The sequence below is a fragment of the Vipera ursinii genome (assembly GCF_947247035.1).
Source record: "Vipera ursinii genome assembly, chromosome: 11".
Classification (NCBI taxonomy): Eukaryota; Metazoa; Chordata; class Lepidosauria; order Squamata; family Viperidae; genus Vipera; species Vipera ursinii.
The window spans coordinates 9976177-9991696 of record NC_139524.1 but is presented as its reverse complement, the minus strand read 5'-3'; the positions used below and the strand labels follow the sequence as shown (position 1 = coordinate 9991696).

General features: G+C 39.0%; 1 protein-coding gene across 1 annotated transcript in view; it reads right to left on the bottom strand.

The window, feature by feature from the left end:
- The window catches only part of AGBL1 (AGBL carboxypeptidase 1), a gene marked incomplete at both ends in the record, with an annotated part of 348471 nt that overhangs the window by 282903 nt on the left and 50048 nt on the right, over nucleotides 1–15520 (bottom strand). Inside the window, 4 exons of the mRNA XM_083371322.1 lie at nucleotides 947–1020; nucleotides 2241–2400; nucleotides 5060–5268; nucleotides 14852–14889. Of these exons, the coding sequence (XP_083227448.1) occupies nucleotides 947–1020; nucleotides 2241–2400; nucleotides 5060–5268; nucleotides 14852–14889 (481 nt within the window). The remainder of the gene's footprint in view (nucleotides 1–946; nucleotides 1021–2240; nucleotides 2401–5059; nucleotides 5269–14851; nucleotides 14890–15520) is intronic.

Genomic DNA, 15520 nt, shown 5'->3' with positions numbered 1-15520 from the left:
TAAAAACCTTAAAACCCCTCAGTCCAGGCCAACTAACTCAAAAAGCCAGTTTTTTAGGTCCCGGCGAAACGAACGAAGGTCGGGGGCGATCCGGAGTTCCACCGGCAATTGATTCCATAGGGCAGGCGTGCCCACAGAGAATGCCCTCCCCCTGGGGATCGCCCGCCAGCATTCCCTGACCGGCAGGACCCTGAGGAGGCCCTTCCTGTGGGAGCGCAGAGGACGATGGGGAGTTGATGCTGGCAGCAGGTGCTCCCTGAGATAATCCGGACCCATGCCATTTAGGGCTTTATAGGTCATCACCAGCACCTTGAATCACTCTTTTGAGGGAGAAGGGGAGGAAGAAAGAAATACATAATCATTTCACCATGTATTTTGACAATAACAGGAGGACATATCTATCCACAATTATGAAAAATAAGAAGCTAACCAACCATAAAACAGATAACCTACTGGTTGGCAATTTAACTTTGCATACATCTAAAAGCCAACCATCACGACCTCTAGTTCAACATTACCTATAGGACAAGGCTAGATATTTCTATAACAGAGTAAGATTTTTTTCTCATAAATAGCAAGATGATGACCGTAACTATTTCAATGCATACAATATCCCCCTTTTGTTCCACCATGGATTTTGCACTAACATATGCTTAGACCCTGGTTTTCTCCTATCCAGACAAGAGTCAGACTTAAAACCAACTTATTGCAAATAGAGCAGTTATTATAATGTTCCGTCAGACTTTGGCCTGATCTGAATCTTGCTTAGAAAAGCAGTTTTATGGCTGATTGGAGCTTTGAATCTCTTAGAATATCTGGCAGACATTCAGAAAGGATGAAGCATCTCTGCTGATATCTCCTCCAATCTCTCATCTATTAAAAGTCCAATGAATTATGGCATGGCTATCAAACACTTGGCAGCTGGCTAGGAAACAAGGTTACTTACTTCCTCTTTATTTTCAGCATCTTCATTCTCACAGTCTTTCTCAGTCCCTTCCTCAGCGTCTTCATCAAAATAATCTGCAAAGCAAAGGCAACGAAGCCAAGAATCAACAATCAAGCTGTCCAAACAAGCGAGCTGTTTGCCACATAGGTGAACTCGGACACTGATAGCATCCACAACACACACAAAAATAAGTCTCATCAAAGGAGAAACAATATATGCATATATTTGAAACGAAGAACAAAAAAGCAATATGCAAAACAAGACAATTTCACCAAAACCCACAAGCACGCACGTGAGGGTAATTTGCATGCATCTTAAATAGAATTTGCTGTCTGCTCAACTATTTTTTAAATCTTTTATTCAGATGACATCGTTGCAGGAAGTTATTACCGATCCTGCATGTTATTTTTTTTTTGTCTTGGTTTATGGTGTGGAGCTTCAACCATCCTGCCAAACTATATCAAGAGATGTTCTATACATCAACTCCCACCACGCTGTATGAGTTTCTTAAATCTCCTCTTAAGTTGTCCTCCTCTTCCCAGTCAGCAGGCATACTGGTCATGAGAGGAAACCATCCCTCAAGGCAATACGATCATCAAATTAGTAAAACACTTACAAAATAACACGCAAGTTTTTGCAGTTCCAAAAAAATGATTTAACTACTTCATTCCATCTTCCCTTCTTGGTTGGAATTTTAATTTTCCCTGCCGCCTTCATCCCCACCCCACTTCTCCATCAGCAAGCATGTTGAGTGCATGCAATCTTTATTGGCTTTACTGAGGAGAATAATAATAATAATAATAATAATAATAATAATAATAATAATAATAATAATAATAATAATAATAAGTTGGAAGGGACCTTGGAGGTCATCTAGTCCAACCCCCTGCTAAGGCAGGAAACCCTATACCATTTCAGACAAATGGCTGAAAGTTGTAGCTGAAAGTTGAGATGAGGGATCCGAGGTGGTCTCTGAGCTTGGTGGTTTTGTTGCAGACGTTTCTTTTACCCAAGATCATCAGCGCACTGATGTCGTTTCCTAGTTTGGTAATGAAATGTCTGCAAGGAAACCACCAAAATCAGAGAGCACCAAGGACCCCTGATTTATTGGCCTTGTTTGGCATATTCTTCTTATGGAGATATTTTGCCTCCCGTGGAACTTTATTCTTCTGCAAACATCTACATTAAAGTGTGCTGCTATCTCTTCGTGGGAGCATGTTTTGCACTACAAGGCAGATCAACCCTCACAGCCTGCATATTTTCTTTTTCTTCTTGGGACTTTGGAACAACTTACCTTCAGGTCTGGGAAGTGAAAGTTCTGTTTTCCCAGGAATGGGAAAAGAATAGGAACTGCTAATCGCAGCTGAAGGAAAGGGCATCTTTGGATAGGTTTTCCTGAGGATCTGAGTTACTGTATTGACGATAGGGTCCAGAGTCTTGCTAAACAGGCTGCCCTAAACAAGAGCAAAAATGAACATTCAGATCATCATTTTCCCTCTGGCTCAGATAGCTCCACTGACAAAGAATCCAGCTTGATGCAAGGGACTTACTCTGTTACCTTAATCATAGTAAATGTGATTATTTCCCATGTGTCTAATAACTACTCTTTTCTATCAAATTAACAGTTACAACTTGGCTGCCCTTGTTAAAAGGGATCTTGAAGGCCACATGAGTGGTTTTTCAGGAGCACAAGCAACACAACTGTGTTACTGGTTTATTTGTTGATAAATAGATGTTTAGGGCTGTGAAGCATAATGTGTTCACTTTGCAGAGTGCCTGTATTCCAGGGGGGATTGACAGTTTTTTGCTCAAAACAAATGGGATGAAAAACCAATCACATTCTTATGTAGATGGTCATCACAAAGCTTAGCAAGAAAGATATATGATGGCTGAGCTGTTCTCTTTTCTTCTCTCTAGAGACCCCAATGTGTGAGCTAGCAACAAAAATTCCAATGCTACAAAAAGCTATACTTTTTTTAAAAGAGTGTTCTGATGATAGAGGTCATTTGGCTCCTGGGATAAAAATCTTTTAATTTCTTGGAAGTACTGAGGAGGTGCTTATCTTAAAATCACACCGTAACTATCCTTTCAGGGTCCCCTTCATGTAGATTTTCTTTTCCAGCTTCAGAGTTTGGAATTAGCTTGTTTGTGAAATGGAACCAACAGAATAAAGATGCAGTTTGCTAGTGTGACCAACTAAGATTGTGCCTATTGCTTTATCCCACAATCCAAAGTAGTCCGAGATGCAAAATCCATAACAGGATTAAATATTTTAAGATTAACAAAAAAAAGCACTGGGGTCAAATGCATATTTTCAAACCTCCCTCTATTTCTAAATGGAGTTGGAGAGAATTTTGTTTGCTTTGCATTTTTGAGCGAACAGATCTCATTCGTATCTTTGGGACAATTATGCGTTTCAGAACAGTTACACTTCTCACTGGTCTGAATTTGGTGATACGGTGTTAAGGAAAGCTGCACAGGAGAATATGTAGGTTTGAGGACATTGCATATAAAATGGACATTGGATAAAAAAAAATCGAAATAAATGTGAAATTCACACTTTAAAAAAAAATGCTTACAGATGCAGAACTGAGATAGAAAAGATTGAATGAATTACTTGTCCATAATTCTAACAGGAAATGTTACATGATTTGGGAAGTATTCTTTTTACTCGTACCTTAAAACTGGATTAGTTAATAAGGAAAATAAGACACAGCCCGTGAAGACATTGCTGACTACAAACTAATTTCTCTATTCAAGTTATACCTTATGTTAATTTACATCCGCAATTTCCAAAAGACAAGGGAGGTTAGGAATAAATTAGAGTGCTTATACTTTATGGAGGATAGATCTCTCTTTCAAGGACTTTTAAACGTTCAGCTTGAGGGTGATTTTTTAAAGACTAAAGACTACCTAATTCAAGTCTAATTGTAAGAGCAAGAGATCATAAATATAAACATCAATATTTCACCCTTGGCTGTGAGTTTCTTTTGATCACAGTCCTTCCAAATTTGGTATTTCTACTTAAATGAAAATAAACATGCAAAATCATTACATAATAATTACACTTCATTTTCCATGGGGTATAGCTGTTTTTAAGTGATGTTATTCATGTTATTTGGGGCAATTTTTAAGTGGTCATTATGGACCAAGTCTAAAGAAGATAAATCGTATGGAATGCCTTGGCAACTACAACATCCTAACTCATTAAAGCCACATCATGCGTCTTGGAATGTTGACTGAATATATATTGTAAATCAGTTTATCACTAAGGCAGAGAATTTTAACCATAGCCTGTAAGCCACAGTTTAATTACAGTTAATTCACCTAATTCACTGAACGTAATTTTGGGCTCCACTACTGTTATTGACCTGTCAGGGACAATCTCTTGAAGCAACCATTAACCAATAGCAGACAATATTGGTAACTCAGAGTTGAACTGTGTGGCTCAAAGAGCACCAAGGACCCCCCTAATAATTCAAGCAAGATTCTCTACTTTTCCACTGTTTTCACCATCTATGAACAAATAGAGAGAAGGATTAATTGGGGTCATTAAAGGGAACGAGGACAATCTAGCTTTTCTCCATAGTGTGTGGCTCCAACCCAATAGGAAAAAAAAAGGTGTCCCAATATATTCAGGTGAAAAGAAGCTCAGTGCAAGCAGGAGTCAAGCTACCGCCAAGGCAACAGGGATATATAACTTCAGGAGTAGAAGAAGTGGGTCTACTGGCAGGGTGATTAACCATCATTTGGTACCATTGGAAGGCTCGACCTCAACTTTGTTTACCAAAGCACCAGAGGGCAGAAACAAGGGTTGGAAACTGATCAAAGAGAGAAGCAACCTGGAATTAAGGAGAAATTCCCGACAGTGAGAACAATCAACCAGTGGAACAGCTTGCCTCCAGGAAACGTGGGCACTCCATCACTGGAGATTTTTAAGAAGAGACTGGACATTCACCTGTCTGGGAGGGTATAGGTTCTCCTGCTTGAGCAGAGGGCTGGACTAGAAAACCTCCAGGGTCCCTTCCAGCTCTGTTCTCTATTCTATTCTATCTCCAAGGCTGAGCTAAACTCAAAATGTTACACAAACATGGTCACTGAAAGTTTGCTTACCTGAGTTGTTCTGAAAAGGATCTCCATGCCATGAACAAGAAGGAAACTTTCTCTCCCAGAGCGGACATTGGTGACATGCTTGAGACAAAGCAAAAGACCCCTCCGGATTAGAATGTAGTTATTTGAAGTGTCTCGATGATGCCAATCTTGATATAACCGGAGCAACTGACAAACGTAGCCTCTGTGTACAGCTCGGCGACTGTTGGACTCTGAAAGCAAGGAGCCAATTGATTGAGCAGCTACAGGAAATGTCTACAGTTCAATTATTAGACACAAGTGGGGAAACGGTGGTTCACTGAAAAGATGAAAGGAAAGTTAGCTGACTCGTCCATCCAGAAACAACAGAAGCTTGAGAAAAATCAAATGCAAAGGAACTATTCAGGATGTTGGGTTTCCCTTCTCAGGTGAACTTTTAAAACAGGAGAGAGTAACTTGCCTCTTGCATCCTTTCCTTTCCTTTGGGAAGTTGTGTTTTGTCTTCCACAGCTGGCTGAATTTGGATGGTAAACTAGGATCTATGAATAGATTCTGTTGTATTTGATGGACCAGAATCGGTGTACTAAGTGTGTGTCATTGGGCTACGTAGGGATGACCTAGGGGAAACTGAGCCCAGAGATGCAATTTGAGGAACGGTCAAATAAGAGACAGCATAACCCGAAACTAGATAGTAGGTGGGGCAAGAAACTCAGAACAGACCCTCCCTGATTCCTTGAGAGTAAAGGAGATGGGTAGAGAATTGTACTTTTGGACTTGCAATATTCTGTTAATTTTCCAAGCGTCCAGAAGATCCTGGTCAATGGCAGTGATAGCTTGTGAGCAGAACAAAGAGACAAAGAAGGCCCTTGCTTGCTTTGCAAATACTTTGCTATTGTGAGCTGCCCAGAGTTGGGTTTTAAGATGGATAGGCATACAAATCTTGTAAATAAATAAATAAGGTTCATGTGAAAGTTAGCAAGACTATAGGACTGCTGTTTCGGCGCACACAAGGTTGTGAAATGGTAAATGATAGGAGGAAAAAAAAATGTCAAAAATGTCCTACATTTAGCAGTACTGAAAGCACCAGAACATGTTTGTGCTGGAGTACACAGACCTTTTCACAAAAGCAAGGTGGGTTTGGCTAAACCTATCTTCATAAAATTGCCTGTTGAAATTCTGCAGTTCGTATAAGTTGACCAAATGCCTTAACTGACAACATACCAGAGATCTCCGCTAGGCCTGAAACAAAGACAGCTGCATCACAGAAACATCCTGACCTTATAAGTATCCTTTGTTGTTGTTATTATTGTTAAAGGTCAAACTCATCAAAAGCTGTCAGGAAAGGAGTAATCAAAGAGACTAGTGAGCAAACACATTTGAATAGCAATCAGGAACAGCCTTTCTGTCTGCCTGGCATCTCTTATAGGTGTCCTCTACTATTCTAGTCTCCAAATGACAATATCAGATTGACTCACAGTTGCTAATAAACCACTTGTGTCATTGAAGGAACATGTTGTGTGCAAACTCCATTTATCAAACCTTGGTTTGCTTCAAAGATAGCCACCAATGCTTATGACAAGATTTGTGATCTTCATGAATAATTCCTCTTCCCCATCTTGTAAAAGAATTCTAGAACCAACCTCTCTTTTTCACTTGGCTCACTCAAGAGGTTTTAATTGACTAGATGCTTGGCCTTCAGACATTTCTTATCTATCTTATTCTGATTTTCAATCATGTTGTACAACTGCTATCATTCCACTGCTATAATTTGGGTATGGTTTATCAGCTGTTTTGGGAACATGCCATGGGGAACAGCACACAGAAATGTTTTTAAATAATTAGACTGTTTCATAGTGAAAGATAAGAGGTGACCCATAAAGGCAAAGTTTGTAAAACATTCAATATTCCTCTTATATGGTATTAAGAAAATAATCATTATATGAAGGAATCTAGCTAGGATTATGCTTGGCTTGATACAAGAGCAACACAATCTACCGCTCAAAACTACTAATGCTGCAACACTGGGAGTTTTTAAGAAGAGACTGGACAGCCATTTGTCTGAAATGGTATAGGGTTTCCAGCCTGAGCAGGGGGTTGGACTAGATGACCTCCAAGGTCCCTTTCAACTTTTTTATTGTTGTTGTTGTTGTTATTGAGTTGAATTATGGAGTTCTCGGTGCTCTCTTAACTGGGTTGTTTGTTAACAGACATTTCATTACCCAACATTGTCCTAATTAATGAAACATCTGCAAGCAAACAACAAAGTTTATCACTACTTTACTACATCTCCTATCTCTTATTTTATTTGCAAAACTACATGCAGTTTTGCTCTGATCAAAGCATTTACTTCCCAGTGGTGAGTCAATGGGAATAGTCAGAAGGCAAAGTGCTTTATCACAGAGCACAGAGCTAACCTGTACAATTAACTTCTTTGAACATTCATAATGGCTACCAAGTTTAAGAGAGTTTTGATGAATGTATGAAAAAGGCTATTAATAGTTATTCACTACAATGTCTCTACATAAGCTAAGTTCACACCTTTATTGCTTATTCAATAAAGCATGGGTAAACCAAACAATGGCTTAGTAATATGTCCTATCTCAGAAGTGATCAGTCTGTTAATACCTAAACTGAGAAACAGAAGCAGAAGTATGTCATTGAGCCAATGCTCAGAATGTGAATTTCTTAAAGACATTTGACTGGCCACTATGGAAACAGGATGCTAGCTTGGATGCATCTTTTGATTAATACAATAAGACTCTTCTTACATCCTTTGTAAAATGTCCATTTAGCTAGGATTTATACAGGAGGCAGCATTTGCAATAAAAGCAAAATATGAAATGGGTTAAAATGGGAGAAAATATACTTTTGATCAAATATTGTCAATTGTTATTTGGTGCAAAGGCTTCAAAGTGACATTTCCATCTTTTCATACAGTTGTCATTTTGATGTCCTGAATCTCATTCAATTGTTCTCTCCAGAAGAAAAACAAATAAAGCAAAACAATGTCCACAAAAATGTTATTGTTAAAGTTTTGAGCTGATCCTCTTATCAATCCTAGTTTAACTCAATATGCTCAATATGTGTGTACATTAGAATAGAAAAATCTGACTGAGAAAGGATAAAATGGGACCTGAACTACACATTTGAAGAACTGGACTACTGCTGTTTACATTGTAATAATCTAATATTAATAATAGTACACCCTTAGAATATAATGCTTTCTAAGAAAACTATTTGAATATTACAAATAATCAAAGCTGATAGATTAATCCAGGATGATAGTGAAGAAGGGCTGATTCACACCAAATTGTCATTGCCATCATCATCATCAATCTTCATCATTGTCATCAATCATCATCATCAAAAACAATGTCATCATCACAAATATTGTAATCTGATTAATGTTCATATTAGTCATGTTTTAGAACTGCCAATATCTGGGATCATACAATATGCTAAAACTAAACCAAACAGATCCCATTCCGGCTTGGTGGCATGTTATCCCAATGAACTTTCATCAACCTAAACCTCTTTCAAGACTTTCTCCTAGGAATAGTCATCAGTATTATATAACACAACTTTATATGATTTGGGGTTTACTAATATTTCTGTAACTATTCTACATTAAATGCATCATTCTATAATCAACAGCCTACATTGGATCCTAGCAAGAGGCTTTTGGCACGAGAGCCTTTTTTGAAACCGTTCAATAGATTGGCATGTCCAGATTGCCTAGACCAGGGGTAGGCAACCTCGGCTCTTTTATGAGTCATGGACTTCAACTCCCAGAATTCCTGAGTCAGCTATGCTGAGGTTGCCTACCCCTGGCCTAAACTGTACATTTTGTTTCTCAAAAAGTCAAAGCAACTGGCTTCCCCAGTCCCCTTTTTTCCCCTGACACCACAAACCAAAGGCTCTGAAATCAGCTTCTACTTGTTAATTACTTTCCAAGTTGCATAAGTTTCTAACGCTGGGAGAATACTTCCTAGTTGACAGTGATAAATATGGCCAGCATCAGATTAAAATAACTAGCTGATAAACAAATTACTCACTAAAAATAAATACTGGATTACAGGTTTTGGAAAACTGGAATAGTTATGGTAAGAGCACCCCCATGTGGAGCCAAAAGAATACAGATTGTAAGAAGAAGAAAAAGATTTGGGGATGTGCAGGAGGAGAAAAACAAAGCAATAATATTTTAACTATCTCCTGAAGAATTTTATTGGTATCAATTCAAAATGTTACACTAATTTACAGAAGATTATATAACCCCTGCTTCCTGGTGTATACTACAGCTTCCACTGCAAATTATAATGTAAAATAAGGAAAATATAACTTTTTAAGGCAACCTTGGCTCTTTTATGACTTGTGGACTTCAACTCCCAGAATTCCTGAGCCAGCCACTAGACCTCCACAGTCCCTTCCAACTCTGTTGTTGTTGTTGTTGTTGTTGTTACTACTACTATTATTACTATTACTATTATTCAGGCAAATGTGTTTCCCTTATTGAATTTGATAAGTTGGGTGATATTATGGAAAATAAAAGAGAGATATTAGCTAAAGGATCAGGAGAATAATATGACTGGGCTGGGCTGGACCACTTTACACCAGAAATGAAGATTTTCTTGTTGAAATTTGATTTTTCTGTCAAAAAACTTCCCAAATGAAGAAAATTGCATGAATAAGCCCTGCCTAGCCTTTTCCTTGAAACACTCATATCTGAGGCACAAAGTGATGACAGGAGAAAGTTAATATAGGAAAACATTCACACGTGACCATTCAGTTGCAATTGTGCTGCTCCACTAGCAATGCAAAACATTGACAAGATGATGGCTCAGGTGATAAGATATACAACAGGGGTCTTCAAACTGGGCCCTTTTATGACTTGTGGACTTCAACTCCCAGAATTCCTCAGCCAGTTTGAAGACCCCCGATATACACTACAGTAGCTTTCTGAAGCATCTTTGCGAAATGAAAACTTCAGCACCATGGAAAGTTCCACAAGTACACGGCTTTGAGATTCAGGACTTCAGAGCCGTGACTTGCAATATTGCAAATCAAATCAAGTCAAATCAAATCTTTATTGGGGTGATAGACCAGAATGGCCAATACTGCAATTAATGTCAGAGACAAGCTACTTGATGTGAGTATATGAGAAACAGTGATGGTTCACAACACAGGTATCTCTAGTTCAGTATTTTGTTAGTTCATGGCAGGCTAGCTGAATTCAGAAAGCTCACAAACAGAAAACAATGGCAATTGCTCTCTTTCATTTTGGTTCATTGAGATCTATTAGATTCTGACTTTTACTCAAAAGGTAATTTGAAGACATCAATGGTACCAGCCATTAATAGCCACACATTTATCCTACATCTCTGTAAAGTCATCTAAAGGCATGCCCATCACTGCATCCGGTGGAATAGACTTTAAAAACTACATGTACACAACTAACACAGATCAGAACAACTTAGGCCAGGGGTAGGCAACCTTGGCTCTTTTATGACTCGTGGACTTCAATTCCCAGAATTCTGGGAGTTGAAGTCCACGAGTCATAAAAGAGCCAAGGTTGCCTAACCCTGACTTAGGCAAAGGGGCTTTAGAAATTCCATCATTCTCCACCAACTTATAAATCACTTTTTACAACCATGTAATCCCTTAATTTGGGGTAGAGTCAGGGCAACTGGATGGAGCTGAGCATTTACTGGCTGGATGCCCTTTCTAACACCATGCAGAGTTCAGAGCAGACTTTTTTTTTCTTTGCACCCCAGGAGAGAAACAACTGCCACTACCTAGAATTGATCTCTCAACTTTCCGAGTGGGAGGCAAATGTCTTCACCACTAGGCCACCACACCGCTCTTTCACCACCAACTTATATTTAAAAAATAAAAAAAATAGGCTAAACCTCTTTGTGAGGATTTGGGGAAATGTCCAAAATCGCACCTGATTTGATTTTTTCTTTTAAAATAGCAATAGCACTTATATACTACTTCATAATGCTTCACAGCACCCTCTGGGCAGTTTACAATTTATTTTATTTTATTTATTTATTTTGATTCCATTTATATCCCGCCCTTCTCCAAAGACTCAGGGCGGCTTACAAGCTTAGCAGTAGCCTTCATTCTATGTATATGCCTGCTTATTAGGGCTTTCATACACCCCCCAAGCGGCATTATTACAAAGTCAGCTTAATTGCCCCCAACAATCTGGGTCCTCATTTTACCTACCTCGGAAGGATGGAAGGCTGAGTCAACCTTGAGCCTGGTGGGACTCGAACCTGCACTAATTGCAGGCAGCTGGTGTTACTTAAGGAGGCATTAGCCCACTGCTCCACCAAGGCTCTATCAGCATATTGCCTTCAACAATCTGGATCCTTAAAATAACCATGAAAGGAGTACAACATACCTTAAAAAGAATCAGATCTTCATGAATTTGAACCAGACAGTGACCTGGTTTACCCACTGCTATGCTTTATTGATTAAACTACAATTTAACTGTCTGTTAAATGGAAATGGAACACGTTACATTATGAAGCTGTACAATATATAAACACAAATATTTTTTAACTGACTACTAGTAACTATCTAAAAAAAGGCTTTTTCCAATTTTGCTGCCCAGGAATCAATGCAATTCACATTAATGCATGTGTTTTATCACCAAGCTATGCTCTGTAAATTCTGAATTTCTCCACCAAGTTCACATTATCACATTTGTACTGATACCCCACAAAGACACTGTGGCACATACTATTTGTTCTTTGCCTATCTGGGGTTTCCAATGACTTTTTTTTCCAAGGCTCAGAACTCAAATTAATATGTTCCATCAGTGGAGGTTTTCAAGAACAGACTGGCAACCGTTTGACCAGAATGGTATAAGGTCTTCTGCCTTCAGCAGAGATTTGCCTCTGAAGTCCCTTCCAGGCCTATGATTCTATGTATTCTATGTATGCATTGACTAGTTTTTTTGATCAGAAACGTTGCTGTTTATAACCAACTGAAGTATACACATAACCCATGGCCACAAAAAAGGAACAAAAGCAGAACGTTGCAATTTTCTATTACACGTGCAATAATTTCACTAATGTATGCCTGATCAAAGTGTTAACACACAATGCTACCTCCACCCAATAGTTTCAGTTCCCATCATGTGCCAAGCAGAGGTAAAACTAGCATTAAATCAGCAGAGTCTCCAGGGAGATTCCCTGTGTTATGTATGATATGGTAGCACTGAACACTCTTCCTATTTTTTAAAAAAAATAAGTTTTCAAATACAGGCGAAATGGCTACAAAACTTCACTGATGCTAATGGAGGAATGCATTGTTATTCTTTAATCCTGAAAGCTACACACTGGCGGTAAGATGGTTTATTTATTTAAAAGAAATCTAAAAGAAAAGCATTACACCAACTACTTAATCCTAAATTAGACCGAGGCACCATATACTTAAAATATATTGCATTAAATTAGGAACTGAAGCAGGATGACAGCTTGCACATTATCTAGGTTAACCATAAAAGAGAGGGCAATTGGGGCCAATATGAAAGAGAAGTATAAAGTAAGAGAAGACGATCTTCTCAAGGAATACTTCCTGTGAAAAAACTGGAAAAAGGAATTTTTTCCCCTCTCTTAGTAACACTGTTCATGAAAAAAAAAACACCCTCCATTCTCATAGTTTTTCTTTAATGCTACTTCAATAATGTCAGATCCCTGGAGCTGGTGAGTAAAAGAGAAGTGTTTTTTTTAAAAAAAAACACACAAAAAACAAACCGTTCTCATTGCTTTCCTCTTTCTTAATATCCGACATTTCCATTCTAAAAGGTGCAGGTAGCACTAGAGTTGGCAGATTAAGATTTAAAACCTGAATTGAGGCATTTGCTCATCGTAATAATCTGACCTTTCAATACAGTTTGAAGGTTGATGCTGTCATGTTATTCGTGAATTGAAAACTTCAATCCGTAGATTTTAAATAGATCAACTTCTAGAGCTCTGGGTTTCTTTCACAAAAAGCACTCAAATCCTAATGCTCATATAACAGAGTTGGAAGGGACCTTGGAGGTCTTCTAGTCCAACCCCCTGCTCCATCAGGAGACCCTGTACCATTTCAGACCAGTGGCTATCCAGTCTCTTCTTAAAAGCCTCCAGTGATGGAGCACCTACAACTTCTGGAGCTAAATTGTTTCACTGATTAATTGTTCTCACTGTCAGGAATTTTCTCCTTAGTTTTAGGTTGCTTCTCTCCAAGATTCCTTTGACTCCTCAAAGCGTGTGCAAGGATTTGGGGCAGTGAAAAGGAGGGTGCACTCATGACTGAGAGTGGAAAAGGACAACATAGGCTTGTGATTTACCATCAGGAAGATTGATGAAGAAAAAGTGTTCTTCGACTGGAGACAAAGCTTTATTAAATTCTGGTGATAAATGCCTAAGTTGTTTTGGGATGGGAGAAAGAGACACAGGATGATAAAACACTGGCTTCAGGAACATTCATTCTTTGTGCAGGATTGTGCGAGGGCCTGTTCTTTCATTTAGCAGATACTTTAAACCCTGCATAAATAAGGCTGCAGCTGAATGTCACCATAACTTAGCAATCTTCAGTGATTCTCCAAAGCTTTCCTTCTCTGCCACTAGGAACCAATATCCTGGTCTCCAAAATGTCATCTCACCTCTCCTTGAAGTCGCACTGAACCCATTGGGATAGTAGTGGCAGCACTGTTGCAAAAGGCCATCACCTTTTAGTGGGTTTGCTACATCAAACACTGGTACACATCAACATCAGTGTTGATATACATCAACACTGAGAGCTTATGCATCGGAAACAAATTCCTTGCGTGTCCAATCATACTTGGCTAATAAAATATTCCATTCCATTCTCCAGGGCCAGAGACTGGACCATTCTTAGCAAATCCATTTTTGTAAAACTAATAATATTAGAGTGGTTCTTGGAGGAGAACCATTCCGATATTTCCAGCCTTGAGCCTCCAATTATTTGTGGACAAGAACTCCACATATCCCTGGAGAAAAGGTTCTCCAGGAACTCATTAGAAGCCTTATTGAAAGATGCCGAAGAAAAGCAGTATTTCCTAGAATTTACAATTCAGGTATGATTCAAACCAGAAATCTGTTCAAATAGGCAATGTATTGCTGCTGCTTACACAATTCCCTGCCCTAGATTAATTATTCTAACAACATCATCCTTACTCACGAAAATGCCCCCAAGCCCTCATATGTCCTATAGGCATTCTTGCAAAACAATACGAGGGCGATAAATCTCAGTGCTTGAGTTGGAATAAGAAGTTGAGCTGTAAGTAGAGAACTGCTTGGCAGAGGGGAAAGAGCTGGACCAAGAGTTAACCTTAGTTTGACTTCTGTCACAAATGGCTAGTCTCAAGCACCATTTTGTGGCAAGCACCCACATTGGGCTGTCCAAATCCCAAGGATTTCTCCTGCCCTAAAGTGTTCTCCAAATCCAGGAGAAAACAGTTTGGTAGACCTGAGGATAAATACACTATAAATCCAGCCCTTTAAGAGGTGGCATCTAGAACTTGGCAAGAAGAATTTTCTTCTTTTTTTAAATAACTCGTGTGCTGTACCCTAAAGTGAGGTAAATATAGTGTGACATGTTCGAAGTATCACATGTCCTCTGCACTGCATTTTTGCAGTCTCAGTATCCTATTGCAGTTTCAGAGGAGTGATCCTAATTAGAATGAAGGAGGGAAGAGATGGGGAGGCTTTATACAAATGAGAGCATTTCTGTGTATACAGACAGCACAGGAAATAGTGTGTGGGGAGAAAAAAAAATGAGAAAGGTAGAAAAGCTTACTTGATTTCAACAAAGCTGCCAGAGCTTCAACTGCTGCCCTAAGGAGAGAAGAGGGGAGGGGGAAAAAAGAGAAAGATCATTTGCTTCCATAATTTCAGTAACCTTTTGGCTTTCTAATTTCTCCTGTGGTTTCCCTCCCAGCAACTGCAAACTGATAGAAGAGCTCCAAAGGAAAAGCTTTATTTTGGCATTCCTACCAACTTAGAAAGCTTTATCTTTAATGCTTGGTCCCATGAGATAATTAGACCCGGAGCCTTTGCATTATCATTAGCTGATCTGCTCTGGGCACGTTGTACAAATGTCCAGGTAACTGCGGATATATTTTATTCTTGATAGAGTGTCTTCAGATCTTATATCTCCCTAATACCTGCCATCTTTTACTGCTGGTTTGGCATTGTCAGATCAAATCTAGGCTTGGCTATTAAAAGGAAAACAAGAGTTGGAAGGGACATTGGAAGTCCTCTAATACAACCCCCTGCTCAAGCAGGAGACCCTATACCATTTCAGACAAATGGCTGTCCAGTCTCTCCTTAAAAGCCTCCAGTAATGGAGCACCCACAACTTCTGGAGGCAAGCAGTTCCACTGGTTAATTATTATCCCCGTTAGGAAATTTTTCCTTAATTCTAGAGCAGGGGTGTCAAACTCAATTTCACTGAAGGCCGCATCAG